Source organism: Oncorhynchus kisutch, linkage group LG28, assembly GCF_002021735.2.
Source record: "Oncorhynchus kisutch isolate 150728-3 linkage group LG28, Okis_V2, whole genome shotgun sequence".
In the NCBI taxonomy this organism is placed as follows: domain Eukaryota; kingdom Metazoa; phylum Chordata; class Actinopteri; order Salmoniformes; family Salmonidae; genus Oncorhynchus; species Oncorhynchus kisutch.
This window is the reverse complement of record NC_034201.2, coordinates 1,997,326-2,015,678: the sequence shown is the minus strand read 5'-3', so window position 1 is coordinate 2,015,678 and position 18,353 is coordinate 1,997,326. Positions and strand designations below refer to the sequence as shown.

The following is an 18,353-nucleotide window of genomic DNA, read 5'->3' as shown; positions in this document are numbered from 1 at the left end:
TCCTCCAGCATCTTCACAAGGTCCTTTGATGTTGTTCTGGGATTGATTTGGGATTGATGTGCACTTTTCGCACCACAGTACATTCATCTCTAGGAGACAGAATGCGTCTCCTTCCCGAGCGGTATGACCGCTGCATGGTCCCATGGTGTTTATACTTGCGTACTATTGTTTGTACAGATGAACGTGGTACCTTCAGGCATTTGGAAATTGCTCCCAAGGATGAACCAGACTTGTGGAGGTCTACAATTTATTTTCTGAGGTCTTGGCTGATTTCTTTTGATTTTCCCATGATGTCAAGCAAAGAGGCACTGAGTTTGAAGGTAGGCCTTGAAATACATCCACAAGGTACACCTCCAATTGACTCAAATGATGTCAATTAGCCTATCAGAACTAAACCCATGACATCGTTTTCTGGAATTTTCCAAGCTGTTTAAAGGCACAGTCAACTTAGTGTATGTAAACTTCTGACCCACTGGAATTGTGATAAAATGAATTACATGTGATATAATCTGTCTGTAAACAATTGTTGGAAAAAATGCTTGTGTCATGCAGAAAGTAGATGTCCTAACCGACTTGCCAAAACTAGTTTGTTAACGACAAATTTGTGGAGTGGTTGAAAAACAAGTTTCAATGACTCCAACCTAAGTGTATGTAAACTTCCGACTTCAACTGTATATGTACAATTACACAATTGTATACCATTGAGGTCCTTGAAAATTACAATTAAGCGCTTGAAAAAGTCCCTGAAAGTCCTTGAATTTGACTTGCCAATGTCTGTATGAACCCTGCTTAACTTAAGGATCCAACCCTTTAAAAAAATGTTTTGCCTAAAATTATATACCCAAATCTAACTGCCTGTAGCTCAGGACCTGAAGCAAGGATATGCATATTCTTGAAACTATTTGAAAGAAAAACTTTGACGTTTGTGGAAATGTGAAATTAATGCAGGAGAATATAACACATTAGATCTGGTAAAAGATAATACAAAGAAAAAAAGATGCGTTTAAATTTTTGTTTGTTTTACTATCATCTTTGAAATGCAAGAGAAAGGCCATAATGTGTTATTCCAGCCCAGGAAATGTTTTGATTTCGGCCACTAGATGGCAGCAATGAATGGGCAATGTTTTAGACTGATCCAATGAACCATTGCATTCTGGTTCAAAATATTGTATCAAGACTGCCCAAATGTGCCTAATTGGTTTATTGATACATTTTCAAGTTCATAATTGTGCACTCTCCTCAAACAATAGCATGTTTTTCTTCCACTGTAATTGCTACCCTAATTTGGACAGTGCAGTTAGATTAACAAGAATTTAAGCTTTCTGCTCATATCAGATATGTCTATGTCCTGTTTTTTTGTTACTTACAACCTCATGCTAATCACATTAGCCTACGTTAGTTCAACTGTCCTGCGGGGGGGGGGGGGGGCATTCCGATCCCGATCCCGTAAAGTTTAAAGGATGTATAGTTCTAGGCCTCTGTTTTTGTATAGGTGGAGTTACGGGCCAATTTGCATATATTCCTCTAAATATACATGTGGAACTGCATAACAATTATTTTTAATGACATTTTAATTGCACATTGGCCCCATGATTTATAGAAAGACCCAGAAGTATTTTTGGAAATGTGGTTCAAAGTACCAATAGCAGAACAACAATGATTAAATTATAAATACATTTGCAGAATGTCTGGTCAGTTGTTTTGCCTTTGTACCTGGATTGCATATCTTAGATCCACTTTTGCAAAACATTAAATACAATTGTCATCAATAAATATCCTTTTTCACAACATTGTGGACATGCAGAGAATGAAGTTGGGTTACTTCTACTTCTACTGAAGTAATTTTCTGGGTTAGTGCAAAGTCACCATATATCCAACATTGTGACTTTCCATTACAGAGCTTTGCTTTGATGTGGGTTGAGACCAATACATTCATATTAGTTGTGTTCCTCCACTGTAGTCACCTTTCCTTATTTTTCAACAATTCAAGTTTTTCTGTCAATGACGTAGGGATTTGATAGGAGTGATGCAAAATCCAACCTTTGGTGCGCCAGGACCAATCACAGTTGAGCTTGCTCAGTTTGGCTTAACGCTGATTGGCAAATTTATCAATACTTTTTTTGTCAAGGGAGGCCAGATACTCACTGGCTTCTCTTGCCTTCAATGCTATGGGCAGCAACAATGTCATACTCGTTTCGACAAGACTTCATCAAATAGATGGCCTATTGGTAAAGACACAAAGGGGCGCTGTTTCGCTCATTCGGATGTTTTCTCCTTTTCTCCACATTCAACCTCTTGCGAATTGAAGGAAAATGATGAAGCAGAGACAAAATATATATTTTATGTTTTCGTATTTTTTATTAGTACATTTTTGGGGGAAGCCTGGCTCCCCTTGGCATCCATGAAAACACACCACTGTCTGATTGTTGAGTGATGGAAACTGTTCTGGGTTCTCATTAAGGTAAGCTTAAAGACTCCCTCTTTATCTCTCCCTTCCATATTTCCCATCTGTATCAATTCATCTTCAGAGCCATGGTGTAGACAGAGCCCCACTTCTGTATATTTCTCTCTTTGATATTCTCTGACTGAAACCCTCCCCCCCCCCTCTCTCCCCTCCTCTCCTCTGTGTCTTTGTACTAATCCTGTCTCAGATGTCTCTTCCGCCTGTCTACACTGTCAGTTTTCAGAATGTTTGAGTTAAGTCGCAACACCCATCTAAGCCTGTAAACCTCCCCATTTCAACAGATAATCGCAGAGCTCCTCATATTCTATCTCCAAACAAAATGAGTGGGATTGACACAGCGTTTTTTTCTCCTCTGTAGCAAAGTGATTTATCCGTATGCAGCACAAGAGAGAAGCAACATTATCTGCTGTTTCTGAAAGAGCTGCCTCACATTTAATGTAGTAAACTCTACAATTATGTAACGCAGATGCAGGAATTCAGGAAACAAGTGCAGTTAGTGAGTTTAATGCCTAATGAAGCGCAGGTGTGCGTAATGAAGGTTGCCAGGTGTGCGTAATGATGGGTTTCCAGGACCAGTGTTTAGCAGACCGGCGATGTTGAGCACCGGAGAGGGGGAACGAGTGGTTGTGACAGAACCCCCTCCCCTGATGCTCGGCTCCAGCCACAGGACAACGAGGAGCGGGCCAGTCCAGACGGCAAAGGTATAAATCTCAGATGATGTTAGGATCTAGAATGTTGTCCACCGGAACCCAACACCGCTCCTCTGGACCGTACCCCTCCCAGTCAACCAGGTACTAGAGCCGACTCCCACGACATCTGGAGTTCAGGAGGGACCTGACGGCATGGATGGGACTACCCTCAATGTCCAGGGGAGGTGGAGGGGTGTCGTGGGGTACAGCATCAGCCAGGGGACCAGGAACCACCGGCCTGAGAGGGTGAAAAAGAGGGTGAGATCCGGTAGTCATTGGAAAGCTGTAGTCGGTAAGTTACCTCATTGACCCTCCATAGGACTTTGAATGGCCCCACAAACTGGGGGCCCAGCTTCTGGCAGGGCAGGAGGAGCGGGAGGTTCCTGGTGGAGATCCAGATGAGATGGAAAATGGGTGCCTCACTCCACCAGGATGGAAAATGGGTCCCTCACTCCACCTGCTCCCTCTGGCACCGGACACGTGTTGGTGCCTCATGTGGGCAGCGTCCCAAACCTCTCCTGCATGCCGGAACCACTCATCCACCGCAGGGGCTTCGGTCTGGCTCGGGGTCCACGGAGCAAGGGCCGGTTGGTACCCCAGGATGCACTGGAAGGGAGACAACCCGGTAGAGGAGTGACGAAGTGAGTTCTGGGTGTACTCCGTCCAGGGAAGAAATCGGGACCACTCTCTCTGCTGGTCCTGACAGTGACTCCAAGAGCTGGGGAGATTCCTGTGGATGGTCCTCTCCATCTGCCCATTGGACTGAGGACGGTACCCAAATGTGAGGCTGACCGTGAGCCCCAGCTTGTCCATGAAGACTCGCCATACAAGTGACATGTAATGAGGACCACGGTCGGAGACAATATCCTCTGGAAGGCCATAGTGCAGGAAGACCTGCTGAAACAGTGCCTCAGCGACCTGGAGAGTGGTATAGAGACCAGAGAGAGGGATAAAACAGCAGGCTTTGGAGAATCTATCCACAACAACCATAATAGTGGTGAAACCATCAGACAGGGGAAGATCAGAAGAAAACAAAAATAAAACCTATCAACAGATGGGTCCAAGGCCGCTGAGACATGGGGAGGGGAAGGGGTTTCCCCTGTCTGATGGTTTCACCACGGCTGGTGCGTTCCGGGGAGACTTGGTTTGGGTAGATACGGAGCAGGAGTTGACGTTGGAGACGTCCTGTGTCAAGGTGGGCCACCAGTACTTAATGGAGATGGATTGAGTGGAGCGGGTGATACCTGGGTGTCCAGCAGCAAGGGATGTGTGCACCCAGGCCAAAAGCTGATCCCTTACCTCCGCTGGAATGTAGGTGCGCTCCGGAGAACAGGTAGCCAGTCCAGAGCCTGTCGGATGTCCAGGTCTATGTCCCAGAACACGGGGCAACGATTCGGGAGGGCAGCTAATGGGACCACTCAGGACAGAAACCTCTCCTGTATTATTGAGTTCGGACAGGGCATCGGTTTGGATATTCATGAACCTGGGTGGTATGACAAGGTGAAGTTGAATCTAGTAAAGAAAAGGGCCCACCTTGCTTGGCGCGGGTTCAGCCACCTCCAAGTTCCGATGGTCGGTGAGGATGAGAAACGGGTCCGTGGAGCCCTCCAACTAGTGTCTCCACTCCTCTAATGCCAACTTCACCGCCAGGAGATCCCAATCACCATCATAGTTCCTCTCTGCAGGGGACAGTTTTTTAGCGTAGTATGCAAACGGATGGTTTTTGTGGACTACCTTGTCATTGTGACAGGACCAGACCCCACACACACTTCTGAGGCATCCACCTCCACCATGAATGCAGCGTAGAGTCTAGGTGTTTCAGCAACAGGGCGGAGGTGAAATGCCTCATCAGCAGGCAGAAGGCCTCATCAGCTGCAGGATTCCACGCCAACTGACGGGGACCACCTTTGAGGAGAGAGGTGAGTTGATGGAGCTGAAGTTCCTGATGAAGCTTCTGTAAAAGTTGTAGTCCCTTTATGGTGGTGGGACTGGCCATGACCTGACCGCATCTACCTTCCTTTCTTCCATAACCACTCACTGTGGGCTGATCTGATATCCCAAGGAGACGACGACCTAATGGAACTGGCACTTCTCTGCTTTCACGTACAGATGGGTCTCCAGCAGGCGCCCCAGGACTACCCGGACATGGGCGATATGATCCTCCAAGGTGGCCGAGTAGATCAGGATGTCGTCAATATACATGACCACCTGGCGCCCAAGCATGTCCCGAAAAAGCTAATTTACGAATGCCTGGAACACCGACGTAGCATTGGCTAAACCATAAGTCATCACCAAGTACTCGTAGTGCCCAGATACCGGGCTGGAGGCTGTATTCCATTCATCCACCTACCAGATGTGGATCAAATTGTAGACACGCCGCAGGTCCAGCTTGGAAAAAACTGGGCCCCGCGGAGCTTTTCAATGGTGGCCGGCACCAACGGAAGGGGGTAGCGGTACTTGGTGGTGATGGCATTGTGACCTCTAGTCAATACACGGACAAAGACCCCCCTCCTTCTTGACAGCCCCAGCATTGGGAGCCATGAGGAGCTACAGCTGGACCTTTTGGAAGGGCTTCCACTACCAAGGGTTCAAGGCTATTATGGAGCAAATCAGTGAGTTAGCTCATAGGCAGCCCTCCATCTCTTGAGATACCTCCCAACCAGCCAGTACCCTTTTACTATTAGTGGTGGGTTTGTACAGCCTACCCCGGCTCCCCGAGAACCCAGATGAACTCCTCCAGAATGATATTCTGGGAATCCTGGAACCTGCCGGGGTTTTCTTTCTCAGTGCTCCCTCAGTATATTATTACGCTAATGATGGGAAGGGCGCTCTCCTGGGCTAAGGCAGTTTGGGAGCAATAATCTGCCATTCGTCGTGATCAGGAAGACTTCATAAGGAGAGAACCAGGATGCCGTCGAGGTAGACGTTGGTAAGGAAGGTATTCGATTCTCCGGTATCCGAGAGAGAAGCGGACCGAAAACTACTGGAATTACATGAAGACTCCCGTAGTGTGGCAGACGACGCTGTAGACTTTCGCACGTTGGCCGCCGAGAGTGCCTGGAATCCGGAGTCCCTATTCGATACCTTCCTTCAGGGATTATCAGAGGTGATAAAAGATGAACTAGCTGCTCGAGAGTTACCGGTGGACCTTGATTCCCTCCTTGCCCTCACCATTAGGATTAATGGACAGATTAATTGGTCACACTCGTCAATCTGCTGCGGCTCGCTCACCTCCAAAGGAATCCGGAAGTCCCCGAAGGCTGTTTTCCAAGAGGATCCAAGGCCACCCGATCTCCCTCGAGAATCATCGATGACGGGTGAGGTGCTTCTACACCTGCATTGCTTGCTGTTTGGGGTTTTAGGCTGGGTTTCTGTACAGCACTTTGAGATATCAGCTGATGTACGAAGGGCTATATAAATAAATTTGATTTGATTTGATTTGGATACACCGGAACCTATGCAACTGGGAAGAGCTAGATTATCGCCTAGGGAACATTCATGCAGGCTAAGCTCCAATAATTGTCTGTATTGTGGTGCTGTAGGGCCACCTGCCCAGTGAAGAGACCTGAATCCTTATTCATCGGGTATCTGGAAACAACAGTGAGTCAATACAGCTTCTCCTCATTGAGTCTCCCCACATCCCTATTGGTTTGGGATTTTCTTGGCTCCAGAAGCACAACCCCGATATTGACTGGACCACGGGCTCAGTCATGGGTTATCCTTATGATTGTGATCCTTATGATTGTGCTATTGACCTCCTCCCGGGCACCACACAGCCTCGAGGCCAGCTATATTCCCTGTCTTGTCCTGAGACCAAGGCCATGGAGGAGTACATCGAGGGCTATCTGGTTGTTGGTAGCGTTCGTCTTTCCTCCTTTCCTGCTGGTGCAGGATCTTCTTTGTGGGAAAGAAGGACAAGACCCTGCGTCCATTTATTCGGAATGCCAACCACCTTGTGCGGATACGCGAAGGAGATGAGTGGAAGATGGCTTTCAACACTGCCAGTGGACACTATGAGTACCTGGTCATACCGTTTGGACTCACCAACTGTCTTCCTGGTCAGCGATGTGCTCCGGGACATGTTGAATCATTTTGTTTTTGTCTACCTCGACGACATCCTGGTTCTCTCGTTCTGCCCAGGAACACATTTTCCATGCTCGACAGGTCTATCAGCGCCTCCTGGAAAATCAGTTGTTTGTAAAAGCTGAGAAGTGCGGATTCCACCGCTCCACTATCTCCTTTCTGGAATACATCATTGCTGAAGGGAATGTTCAGATGGATCCGGAAAAGGTGAGAGCGGTGGTGGATTGGCCCCAGCCCACGTCCAGGGTGCAGCTACAATCATTTCTGGGGCTTTCTAATTTCTACCGCAGTTTCATTCGAGGCTACAGCAACCTGGCGGCTCCTCTCTCTGCACTCACCTCTTCCCTCCCAAGATACCGTGCACATGGTCTCCAGCAGCGGACAAGGCTTTTGGGGATCTAAAGCAGCGATTCACTACTTCCCCCATCCGGACCCGACTCGCCAGTTTGTGGTTGAGGTTGACGCTTCCGACGTGGGAGAAGGGGCCATCCTTTCCCAGCGATCCGTCCAGGACCAAAAGCTTCATCCTTGTGCCTTCATGTCCCATCGTCTCAACCCTGCGAACTATGACATTGGGAACTGGGAACTTCAATTGGTGAAGATGGCTCTGGAGGAATGGAGGCACTGGCTGGAACATCTATTTTTGGTATGCATTGCCAAGCGCTTCAAACCAAGGCAAGCTTGTTGGGCTATGTTATTTAGCAGGTTCAATTTCACCATCTCCTACCACCCCAGGGTGCAAAAACGTGAAGCCGGACGCTCTCTCCCATCTGTACAGTTCCATTGCCACTCCCTCTTAATCTGAGACCATCCTACCTGCCTCATGTTTGGCAATCTGGTCTGCAAGGCACAACACCCCGGCTAACCAGATGTTCGTTCCTGATTCGGCCCGGCCTCAGGTCCTGGAATGGGCTCACTCCTCCAGGCTTACCTGTCATCCGGGTGCTCGTTGTACCCTGGCTTTCCTCCGACAACGCTTTTGGTGGCCCATCATGACTCCTGATGTCTCAGCCTTCATTGCACGGTGTGCGCTCAAAGCAAGACTCTGCGGCAAGCTCCGTCTGGCCTCCTTCAGCCACTCCCTGTCCCTCATCGCCCCTGGTCCCATATTTCCCTGCATAGGGCAACCTGTCATCAGCATTTGGCTCTGAGGAGCATTCCTCTGAGACTAGGCCTAACCCAAACTATTCAATAACATTCCATATGATATTCTGCTTCTGTCATTCAGTTAAGCCTGTACTCTATTGAATTACTGCTGCTGCCGCCTGAATGTGTATATACATTGCATTCGGGAAGTACCCCTTGACTTTTTGTTACAACCACATTTTGTTACAACCTTATTCTAAAATGGATTAAAACATATTTTTTCTATCATCAATTTACATACAATACACCATGATGATAAAGCAAGAACAGGTTTTTAGATATTTTTGCAACAAAACAAATATTATTTTGTTCACATTTACACGACACATTTACAAGTATTCAGACCCTTTACTCTTTACTCTGTACGCCACTCGTGCATTGTCTTGGCTGTGTGCTTTGGGTTGGTGTCCTGTTGGTTGGTGAACCTGAGTTTCTGAGCGCTGTGGAGCAGGTTTTCATCAAGGATCTCTCTACTTTGCTCCATTCATCTTTCCCTCCACCCTGACTAGTCTCCCAGTCCCTGCCACTAAAAACATCACCTCAGCATGATGCTGCAACCAGCATGCTTCACCGTACAGATGGTGGCAGATTTTCAGACGTGACACTTGGCATTCAGGCCAAACAGTTCAATCTTGGTTTCAAGTTTCTCATGATTTGAGAGTCCTTGAGGTGCCTTTTCGCAAACTCCAAGTGGGTTGTCATGTGCCTTTTACTGAGGAATGGCTTCTACTATAAAGGCCTAATTGGTGGAGTGCTGCAGAGATGGTTGTCCTTCTGGAAGGTTATCCCTTCTCCACAGAGGAGCTCTATCAGAGTGACCGTGTTCTTGGTCACCTCCCTGGCGAAGTCTCTTCTCCATAGATTGCTCTAGGAAGAGTCTTGGGGGTTCCAAACTGCTTGCATTTAAGAATGATAGATGCCACCGTGTTCTCGGGGACCTTCAATGCTGCATACATTTTTTGGTATCCTTCCCCAGATCTGTGCCTCCTCTCTCAGAGCTCTACGGACAATTCCTTTTACCTCACATCTTGTTTTTTTCTCTGAAATGCACTGTCAACTGTGGGGCCTTATATAGACATGTGTGTGCCTTTCCAAATCATGTCCAATCAATTGAATTTACCACAGGTGGACTCCAATCAAGTTATAGAAATATCTCAAGGATGATCAATGGAAACAGGATGCAACTGAGCTCAATTTTGAGTCTCATAGCAAAGGGTCTGAATACTTATGTAAAGAAGGTATCTGTTTTTTTATTTTTTTTATACATTTGCTAACATTTCTAAACCTGTTTTCGCTTTCTCATTATGGGGTAGTGTATATAGATTGAGGATTTGTATTTATCTAATCCATTTTAGAATAAGCCTGTAACATAACAAAATTTGGAAAAAGTCAAAGGAGCTGAATACTTTTCGAATGCCCTGTACATGTTTGCACGCAAGTGAGTTTTGTGTGGCTCACGCTGTGATACACCCTTCAATCTGGACAGACATCATCCCTCACTGAGAAACAACAAATCCAGACTAAAGTACAACCACTGTAATATAACTGATACTTTCAACAGTAAGGGCTCGATTCAATCTGTAGCTGCGCTGTAGCAAGATTGACATTTAAAGTTGCAATATGCAAAGATTTCTCTGCCATTTCCTGGTTGCTATAATTCTAGTAGTTTGCCTAATTTCAGTTTGTGACAAAACAAGCAATGTACTGTATAGTGCAGAGAATCAATGTACCATCTATCTTTTCAATAACCAAAAATATTGTATTTTCAGCAGTTTGAAGCTTGTGTACAAAACTGAAATTAAAAGATGCAAAAACAAAATTTGAGAACGGGAAGCAAAGAAATAGTGCCCAGACAGATCTACCGCTTCTTATACTTGCTTTCAATAAGAATGACAGATCTATAACTCACATTTCTATGTGAATTTGGTTGGGTCATCCCAAAAGGATCGATATTTCAGCTTTAAAGGCAATGTTCCCATATTCACGGTAAATGCTGCATTTATCGGCTCAATCAAAAATGACCTTTACATTTCAACCACGCTACAATGCAGATCTTCAGCACGACATGTTGAATCTAGCCTTGAAGTGATAAGGCAGGGGTTCCCAAACTTTTTTGGCCCACAACACCATTTTGATATCTGAAAGTTCTCGCGACCTCAAACATGCGAAAATTATTTCCAACACTCCCCCTCAATAACCACCAAGCCTCGGTGTGGAATAGAACATTGTCATGCTCTGATCCGAAATATCCACATGGTTTTGCGAACAGGCGTGCGCACAGTGTGTGGTTTGATGTAGTTTATAATCAAAGTTACCTACTGCAGTAATGTCTCTGAGTTCTGTGCTCAGCTCTTTTGCCACCAGTTGCTATCAGTGTATCATACAATGCGTTTATATGGCAGAGGGAGACACAGTCATAACTATACTGCAGAGGCCTGCCTACCATCCCGCCATAGATGGAGCCCCATCTTTGCAAAAGCCCACTATTCGTTCCCATGGAATACGTTTTTTGTCAATACACCCACACAGCACACTGAACATCCCCTGTGCCATTTCAATCTTGGGAATGGTGGGACAGAACAATATGCCCTCGTGAATAGCATCCCCCGACATGTATAATGAACAAAAGTCAATGCATGGACATTTTGCCCCTTACAGTCAACGTCCATTTGTAGAGCATAAGCTGGGGAGTTTGAGTTGTTCAGTCAGTTTCCTCTTTATTGCTAGCAATAGTATAAATTATTTGTTTAACATTATCTAACAAAGGTAGGCCTATTCATGTGAGTTTCTGTGCCCCAGCCAGTGTGGTGACACACTGTTTTCACCATATCAATTGCAGCTGGTAATATCAAAGTCTGTGCAATAGTGTTTCATAGCGTAGCGGGCCTAGCCATTCAATGTGGGAATGATTCAAGTGCAAAGGTCATGTGTGGTCTTTTCTCATGATCTAAAGGCATTCTCTGGTTGAATTGTATCTTTTAGATTTGAATCATTTTCATTAAGATTTTTAAGGTGAAGTATATTACAATGATTTTGACATACAAAGACGATGTTATAATATATATATATTTTATTCTCTGTATTTTGTAAATTGTCCCGCGACCCCATTTTCAAATCAGGTGGACACACATGGGGCCGCAACCCCTCGTTTGGGAACCACTGTACTAACCTTCACAGGCAGGCGAAATAGCTTTCTGAATCCCTTGATGGGTGGATTATCAACATCCATTAATCTCCAACACCCAATGGGATCTCTTTGTTCTCCACATCAAAGGTTCCCATGTGTGATTGACAGGACGCAGTGATAACCCAACACTAAGAGGTCAGAATTACACTAATTAGTTTCTAAACATTTAGCCCTTGACCGTCCACAGGACATGCTTAGACCAATCAGATTGCTCAGTGCAGGAAAGGGTTGTATCTGTCACGGATCCCCCCGGTTGTAAGGCGTACGTATCTGGTGGCAGGGAAGTCAGACGCAGGAGAGCAGAACTTGATAATAGTTTAATAGTTTAATAGTAGTTTAATAGTAAAACCAAAGGCATAAGAAATACAAAGTATGGGCACAATAACCCGATGCGCACCAGTCAAACAAAATGTGCACAAGCACAATAAACAATGCCACTCAAAGACATGGGGGGAACAGAGGGTTAAATACACAACACATAATGAGGGAAATGAGAACCAGGTGTGTGTGAAAACGAGACAAAACAAATGGAAAATTAAAAATGGATAGGCGATGGCTAGACCTGCGACGTTGACCGCCGAACACCCGCCCGAACAACGAGAGGCATCGACTTGGGAAGAAGTCGTGACACCGGTACTGCTGCTCATTCCGTTCACCAGCTTCAGAGGTCTACGTCACCGGCCTTCTAGGTGTTGCTGAACTGGATCATCACCACCAACCCCGGACTGTCTTTGTCGATCAGTGTTCTATGTCTATTGGTCTTGTACCTGTGCCCATTTTTATTTTTGGTGCTACGTGTATTTTTGTGCACTTGTTATTACGGGTCTCGTCCAATGAATTATTTTAGAGGTTTGTTTTGGGTAGAGAATTTTTTTTAACTATTACGTATCCTCCGACTGTCTCCCATCCTTATGCAACGTGACAGTATCTGTCTGCTACAGCCAATCAAACACTTTTTTATTGAGCCAGTGTAGCTTTGCAAGTCGGTGCTACTTCTTTATTGAACGGATAAATAGTTGTTTACATCGTGGCGAAGAATGAAGAGATTGGAGGACAGACCACTTTATACCTAAGCTTTATATCAATACTGTTGCACAAGTGCGCACACTTACACACACACACACTGACCTCCTAGCTCCTCAGTGGATATACTGGTGATTTGGAAGGCTTCGCTCCCCTCAGACAGAGTCCGGCTCAGGAGACTTCCAGTGTAGAGCAGTGTAGACCTGACGTGGTGGAACGGCATCTTCTCTCTGCAGAACACACGTATACAGTTTGAATGCTGAGGGTCTGTGTTCCCATATACAGTAGGTGTGTGAAAGAGAGTGAACCCATCTATCTTTCTCTACCTCTCTTTCCCTCTACTCCTCCCCTTCTCCTCCATCCTCTCCCCCTCTCCCTCCCTCTCCCTTAAGGGCGACAGGTAGCCTAGCAGTTAGAGAGTTGGGCCCGTAACTGAAAGTTCGTTAGTACGAATCCCGCAATTGACAAGGTGAAAAATCTCTTCATATGCCCTTGAGCAAGGAACTTAACCCTAATTGCTCCAGGGTTGCTAGTTATGAAGGCAGAGCTTGGCTGTGACCTCACTCTCTGATGGTGTTTCAGGGAGAGTCGGATATGCAAATAAACACATTTCCAATTCACACGTGTGTTTATACACACTTGTCCATATGTGAAATAGGACAAATATAAGCACCCATCAACTTATTTTCTCCTTACCTCCACTCATCTCCTCCTCGTTCTAATGTCTACCCGGTACCTGGCTCAGAGAGATAAACACCTGACTAAAGCCCTGTCACTGTTTGCCTTCGACCTCGCTCCACATCACCTCCTCACATCTTGTCATTACCACTTCCCACTCCCTTCTCCTCCCTGACTGGAGAATGAACCATATCTACAGTGTAGAGAGAGAGAAAAAGAGACAGACCACCAGAGTCAACAAAGAGCTCTAAGAGGTAGAGAAGGCACTATAAGAGATAAAAGACAGTGTTTCTATAAGTGGCGCTATGAGAGTTGAATGGTAATTCCATGAGGGATGGCTGAGACTAAGTTTTTAAAACTTTAAAATGTATGTCAAACAAAAACCATGATTGCAACGTTAAACAAACCACACAACGTTATGCACAAGTACTACCTTTAAAAATGTCCAATGAAAAATTTCCAAAATCACATTGACTTGAAGAACAGTGCAGATGCAAAGTTTGGTAAGCAAATGGACATTGATAAAGAGATGTTTTTCTGTATGGTTGTATGGTTTGTTTATCTTTGCAATCATTGGTTTTTGTTTTGCATACATTGTCACTCTGTTACCTTGGAATTGCACAGTTATACTTCATCTACAGGCCAAAGAGATATATTGGTAGGCTACAGCCCAGACAAAGCAAATGAGAGTGGAGGGAAATGATCCCTACAGCTTTCTGTAGACATGCCTGTTGTACAGAGAAAGATATATGGATGTCTACTGCTGGAAGAGAGAGCAGGGTCAGAGTTTACACACCCAATGCGCAACATTTCTCTAACCTATGCAATTGCGTGAGAACAGCCTGATGGCTTCTATTAAAAAGAGGAGGATCCCATCAGCTTCTACAGGCTAGATCTATTATATTTACAGTACCAGGGGTTTCATTTATAATATTTTCTACATTGTAGAATAGTGAAGACATCAACTATGAAATAACACATACGAAATCATGTCTGAAACAAATCAAAATATATTCTCCCTTCCTCATGTAATGAACATAAACATTTTAGACTCCTCTGTGTAATATGAATGCCCTGTACGAAAAGCAGCGAATGAAAGGACAGAAGAGGAGATGAGTGCTAGATGCAGCGTAAAGGGTAAGAGACAGGTACATTTATGCTCTAATGACCTAAATAGAGGACGGAGTCTGGTACTCTCTAATGTGCCCAGTCTAGGGGTTTAATGATCTGTGGAGATGATGAGTATATACAGTATGTGGTCTGTGTGCTAGATGCAGCGTAAAGGGTAAGAGACAGGTACATTTATGCTCTAATGACCTAAATAGAGGACGGAGTCTGGTACTCTCTAATGTGCCCAGTCTAGGGGTTTAATGATCTGTGGAGATGATGAGTATATACAGTATGTGGTCTGTGTGCTAGATGCAGCGTAAAGGGTAAGAGACAGGTACATTTATGCTCTAATGACCTAAATAGAGGACGGAGTCTGGTACTCTCTAATGTGCCCAGTCTAGGGGTTTAATGATCTGTGGAGATGATGAGTATATACAGTATGTGGTCTGTGTACAGAGGGAAACAGGGTAAAAGAAATAGAAAATGACTATAATGTAAGTCCAATAGAGAATACCACATGTAACAGTAATGTTAGCAATCTCTATACACAATTGACAATAACAGAAAAATAATAATTCCTCTCAAGAGAATTAACATTACAGTTACACCAACGGGTAGGCTAATCACATAATTGTACAAAATGGTACGAGAACGGGTGAAGAAAGTTATCCCTCTACATACAAATGGTGTAAAAATGCTCATTTGAATATGTGAGGGCTGCAGGTTGGACCTGCCCTAGATGTCCCCCATTCCACTAAGGAGCTATACAGACACACACAGTGTATACAACCCTAGACACTGAACTACAACCACCACAAACATTGTTCTCTGTATACATCTCTCTTTATCTGTCTCTTTCTCTTGTATACATATATACAGTATGTCCATCTTGCTCTCTGACCCTGTCTCCCATCACTGCTTATTTATTTTATCTTTATTTAACTAAGCAAGTTAGTTAAGAACAAATTCTTATTTTCAATGACGGTCTAGGAACAGCAGGTTAACTGCCTGTTCAGGGGCAGAACGACAGATTTGTACCTTGTCAGCTTGGGGATTTGAACTTGCAACCTTTCGGTTACTAGTCCAACACTCTAACCACTAGACTACCCTGCCACCCCTTAGAGCAATACAAATATGGGGCAGATAATGACAGCCAGGGTGAGTCTCTCTCTCTCTCACTGTGTGTGTGTGTGTGTGTGTGTGTGAGAGAGAGAGAGGTTCAACAGTGCAATTTTGAAGTAAAAAATAGCTATTAGGTAAACAGTAGATAAGTACAGAAATAAAAAAATTAAAAACAGTACAATTACAGTACAAATAACAGTAGCGAGGCTATATACAGGTGGTAAAGGAAAAAGAGTCCATGTGCGGGGGCACCGGTTAGCCGGGCTAATTGAGGTAATATGTACATGTAGGTATAGTTAAAGTGACTGAAGGAGTGGATAAGTTGGAGAGAGAAGAGAGGGGGGCAGAGCAGCCACACAGATAGAAGAGAGCGAGGAGGGGGGAGGAGCAGAGAGAAGAGAGGGGGGCAGAGCAGCCACACAGATAGAAGAGAGCGAGGAGGGGGGAGGAGCAGAGAGAAGAGAGGGGGGCAGAGCAGCCACACAGATAGAAGAGAGTGAGGAGGGGGGAGGAGCAGAGAGAAGAGAGGGGGGCAGAGCAGCCACACAGATAGAAGAGAGCGAGGAGGGGGGAGGAGCAGAGAGAAGAGAGGGGGGCAAAGCAGCCACACAGATAGAAGAGAGCGAGGAGGGGGGAGGAGCAGAGAGAAGAGAGGGGGGCAGAGCAGCCACACAGATAGAAGAGAGCGAGGAGGGGGGAGGAGCAGAGAGAAGAGAGGGGGGCAAAGCAGCCACACAGATAGAAGAGAGCGAGGAGGGGGGAGGAGCAGAGAGAAGTGAGGGGAAATAGAGAAAAAGGGATAGAGGGAGAGAGCAGGGTCAGCACAATATTTATCACATACACACACAAACATCTTTGAATCGTACACCGACACACTGTCACATAACCAGACACGCAACCTCCAGGTTGGTCAAGTCTCTTGCTGGACATCTAACATAATTTGACTATAATCCATATCCCCAAACATTTCTTCTAAATGTGATCATACCTAAGTATTTTCCTGTGCCTGACATTGGCCACCCCTACCTGCCTGGGATCAAATCCCAACCCCACTGCTGTTCCCGCTGTCTGTCTCCCTGCTCATTTTATCACTGGAAAAATACTTACAAATATACAGTAATGCAATATTTCCCTGATCCCTCTACCTGAACAGGATACCTGGACAGGGAGGGCTACATTTGGACTGACAAATAACCGTATATTTCAAAGGTAAAGACGCAGAAGACGCAATGACGACATCAAGCTTGTGACTCTACAAATTTGTTGGGTGCATTTGCTGTTTGTTTTGTTTGTGTTTCAGATATTTTGTGCCCAATATAAATTAATGGTAAATAATGTGTTGTGTCATTTTGGAATCACTTTTGTTGTAAATAAGAATAGAATATGTTTCCAAACACATCTACATTAATGTGGATGCTACCATGACTACGGATAATCCTGAATGAATCATGACTAATGATGTGTGAGAAACAGATGCACAAATATCTGTACGGCATGCGTACTGGGGTAGAGAAGTCGGTTTAATGACAAAAATCACTGTGAACAAAACACAATAATCATAATGACATGGCCCACCTTGCCTGGCGAGGGTTCAATCTCCTCACTGCCCGGATGTACTCCAGATTGCGGTGGATCAGTCCAGATGAGGAAAGGGTGCTTAGCCCCCTCACAAGCCAATGTCTCCACGCCTTCAAAGCCTTGACGACAGCCAACAGCTCCCGGTCCCCCACATCATAGTTTCGCTCCGTCGAGCTGAGCTTCTTCGAGAAGAAAGCACAGGGGCGGAGCTTCGGTGGCGTATCCGAGCGTTGAGAGAGCACGGCCCCTATCCCAGCCTCGGACGCGTCCACCTCCACTACGAACGCCAAAGAGGGATCCGGATGGGCCAGCACGGGAGCCGAGGTAAACAGAGCCCTCAGGTGACCAAAAGCCCTGTCCGCCTCAGCCGACCACTGCCTCAGACGACCAATGGGAGCCGCTACCTGACCAAAACCCCGGATAAACCTCAGGTAGTAGTTGGCTAACCCTAAGAACCACTGCACCTCCTTTACCATGGTGGGAGTCTGCCAATTACGCATGGCTGAAATGCGGTCACTCTCCATCTCCAACCCTGAGGTGGAAATGCGGAACCTTAGGAAGGAGACCGAATGCTGAAAGAACAGGTACATCTCAGCCTTGACGTACAGGTCATGCTCCAACAGGCGAACAATCACCCTGCGCACCAGGGACACATTGTCGGTGCGTGTAGTGGAGTATATCAGAATGTCATCAATATACACTACTACACCCTGCCCGTGCAGGTCCCTGAAAATCTTGTCTACAGAGGCCTGGAAGACTGATGGCGCATTCATCAACCCGTACGACATGACGAGGTACTCAAAGTGCCCTGAGGTGGTACTGAAAGCCGTCTTCCACTTGTCTCCCTTCCGGATAAGCACCAGGTTGTAAGCGCTCCTGAGATCTAGTTTGGTGAAGAAGCACACCCCGTGCATTGACTCTATCGCTGTGGTTATGAGTGGTAGCGGGTAACTATACCTCACAGTGATCTGGTTCAGACACCGATAGTCAATACACTGGGGCAGACCTCCCTCCTTCTTCTTCACAAAAAAAACTTGAGGAGGCGGGTGAAGTGGATGACCGAATGTACCCCTAATGCAGGGATTTGCAGACATATGTTTCCATAGCCTCCGTCTCCGCCTGTGAGAGAGGATACATGTGACTCCTGGGAAGTGCAGCGTCTACCAGGAGATCTATCACGCAATCGCCTCGTCGATGGGGTGGTAATTGAGTCGCTGAGAGCCAAATCGGCATAATCAGGGGGAATACGCACGGTGGAGAACTGGTCTGGACT

At 45.7% G+C, this 18,353-nt stretch overlaps 1 protein-coding gene across 2 annotated transcripts in view; it reads right to left on the bottom strand.

The window, feature by feature from the left end:
- The window catches only part of LOC109872555 (calcium-binding protein 8-like), a 79,743-nt gene that overhangs the window by 50,111 nt on the left and 11,279 nt on the right, over nt 1-18,353 (bottom strand). For both annotated transcript variants that reach the window (XR_004206060.1, XM_031808657.1), the window contains exon 2: nt 12,698-12,822. Coding sequence is in view for 1 of the 2 variants with exons in the window: in XM_031808657.1 (XP_031664517.1) it covers nt 12,698-12,822 (125 nt within the window). In the remaining variant the exon portion in view is untranslated. The remainder of the gene's footprint in view (nt 1-12,697; nt 12,823-18,353) is intronic.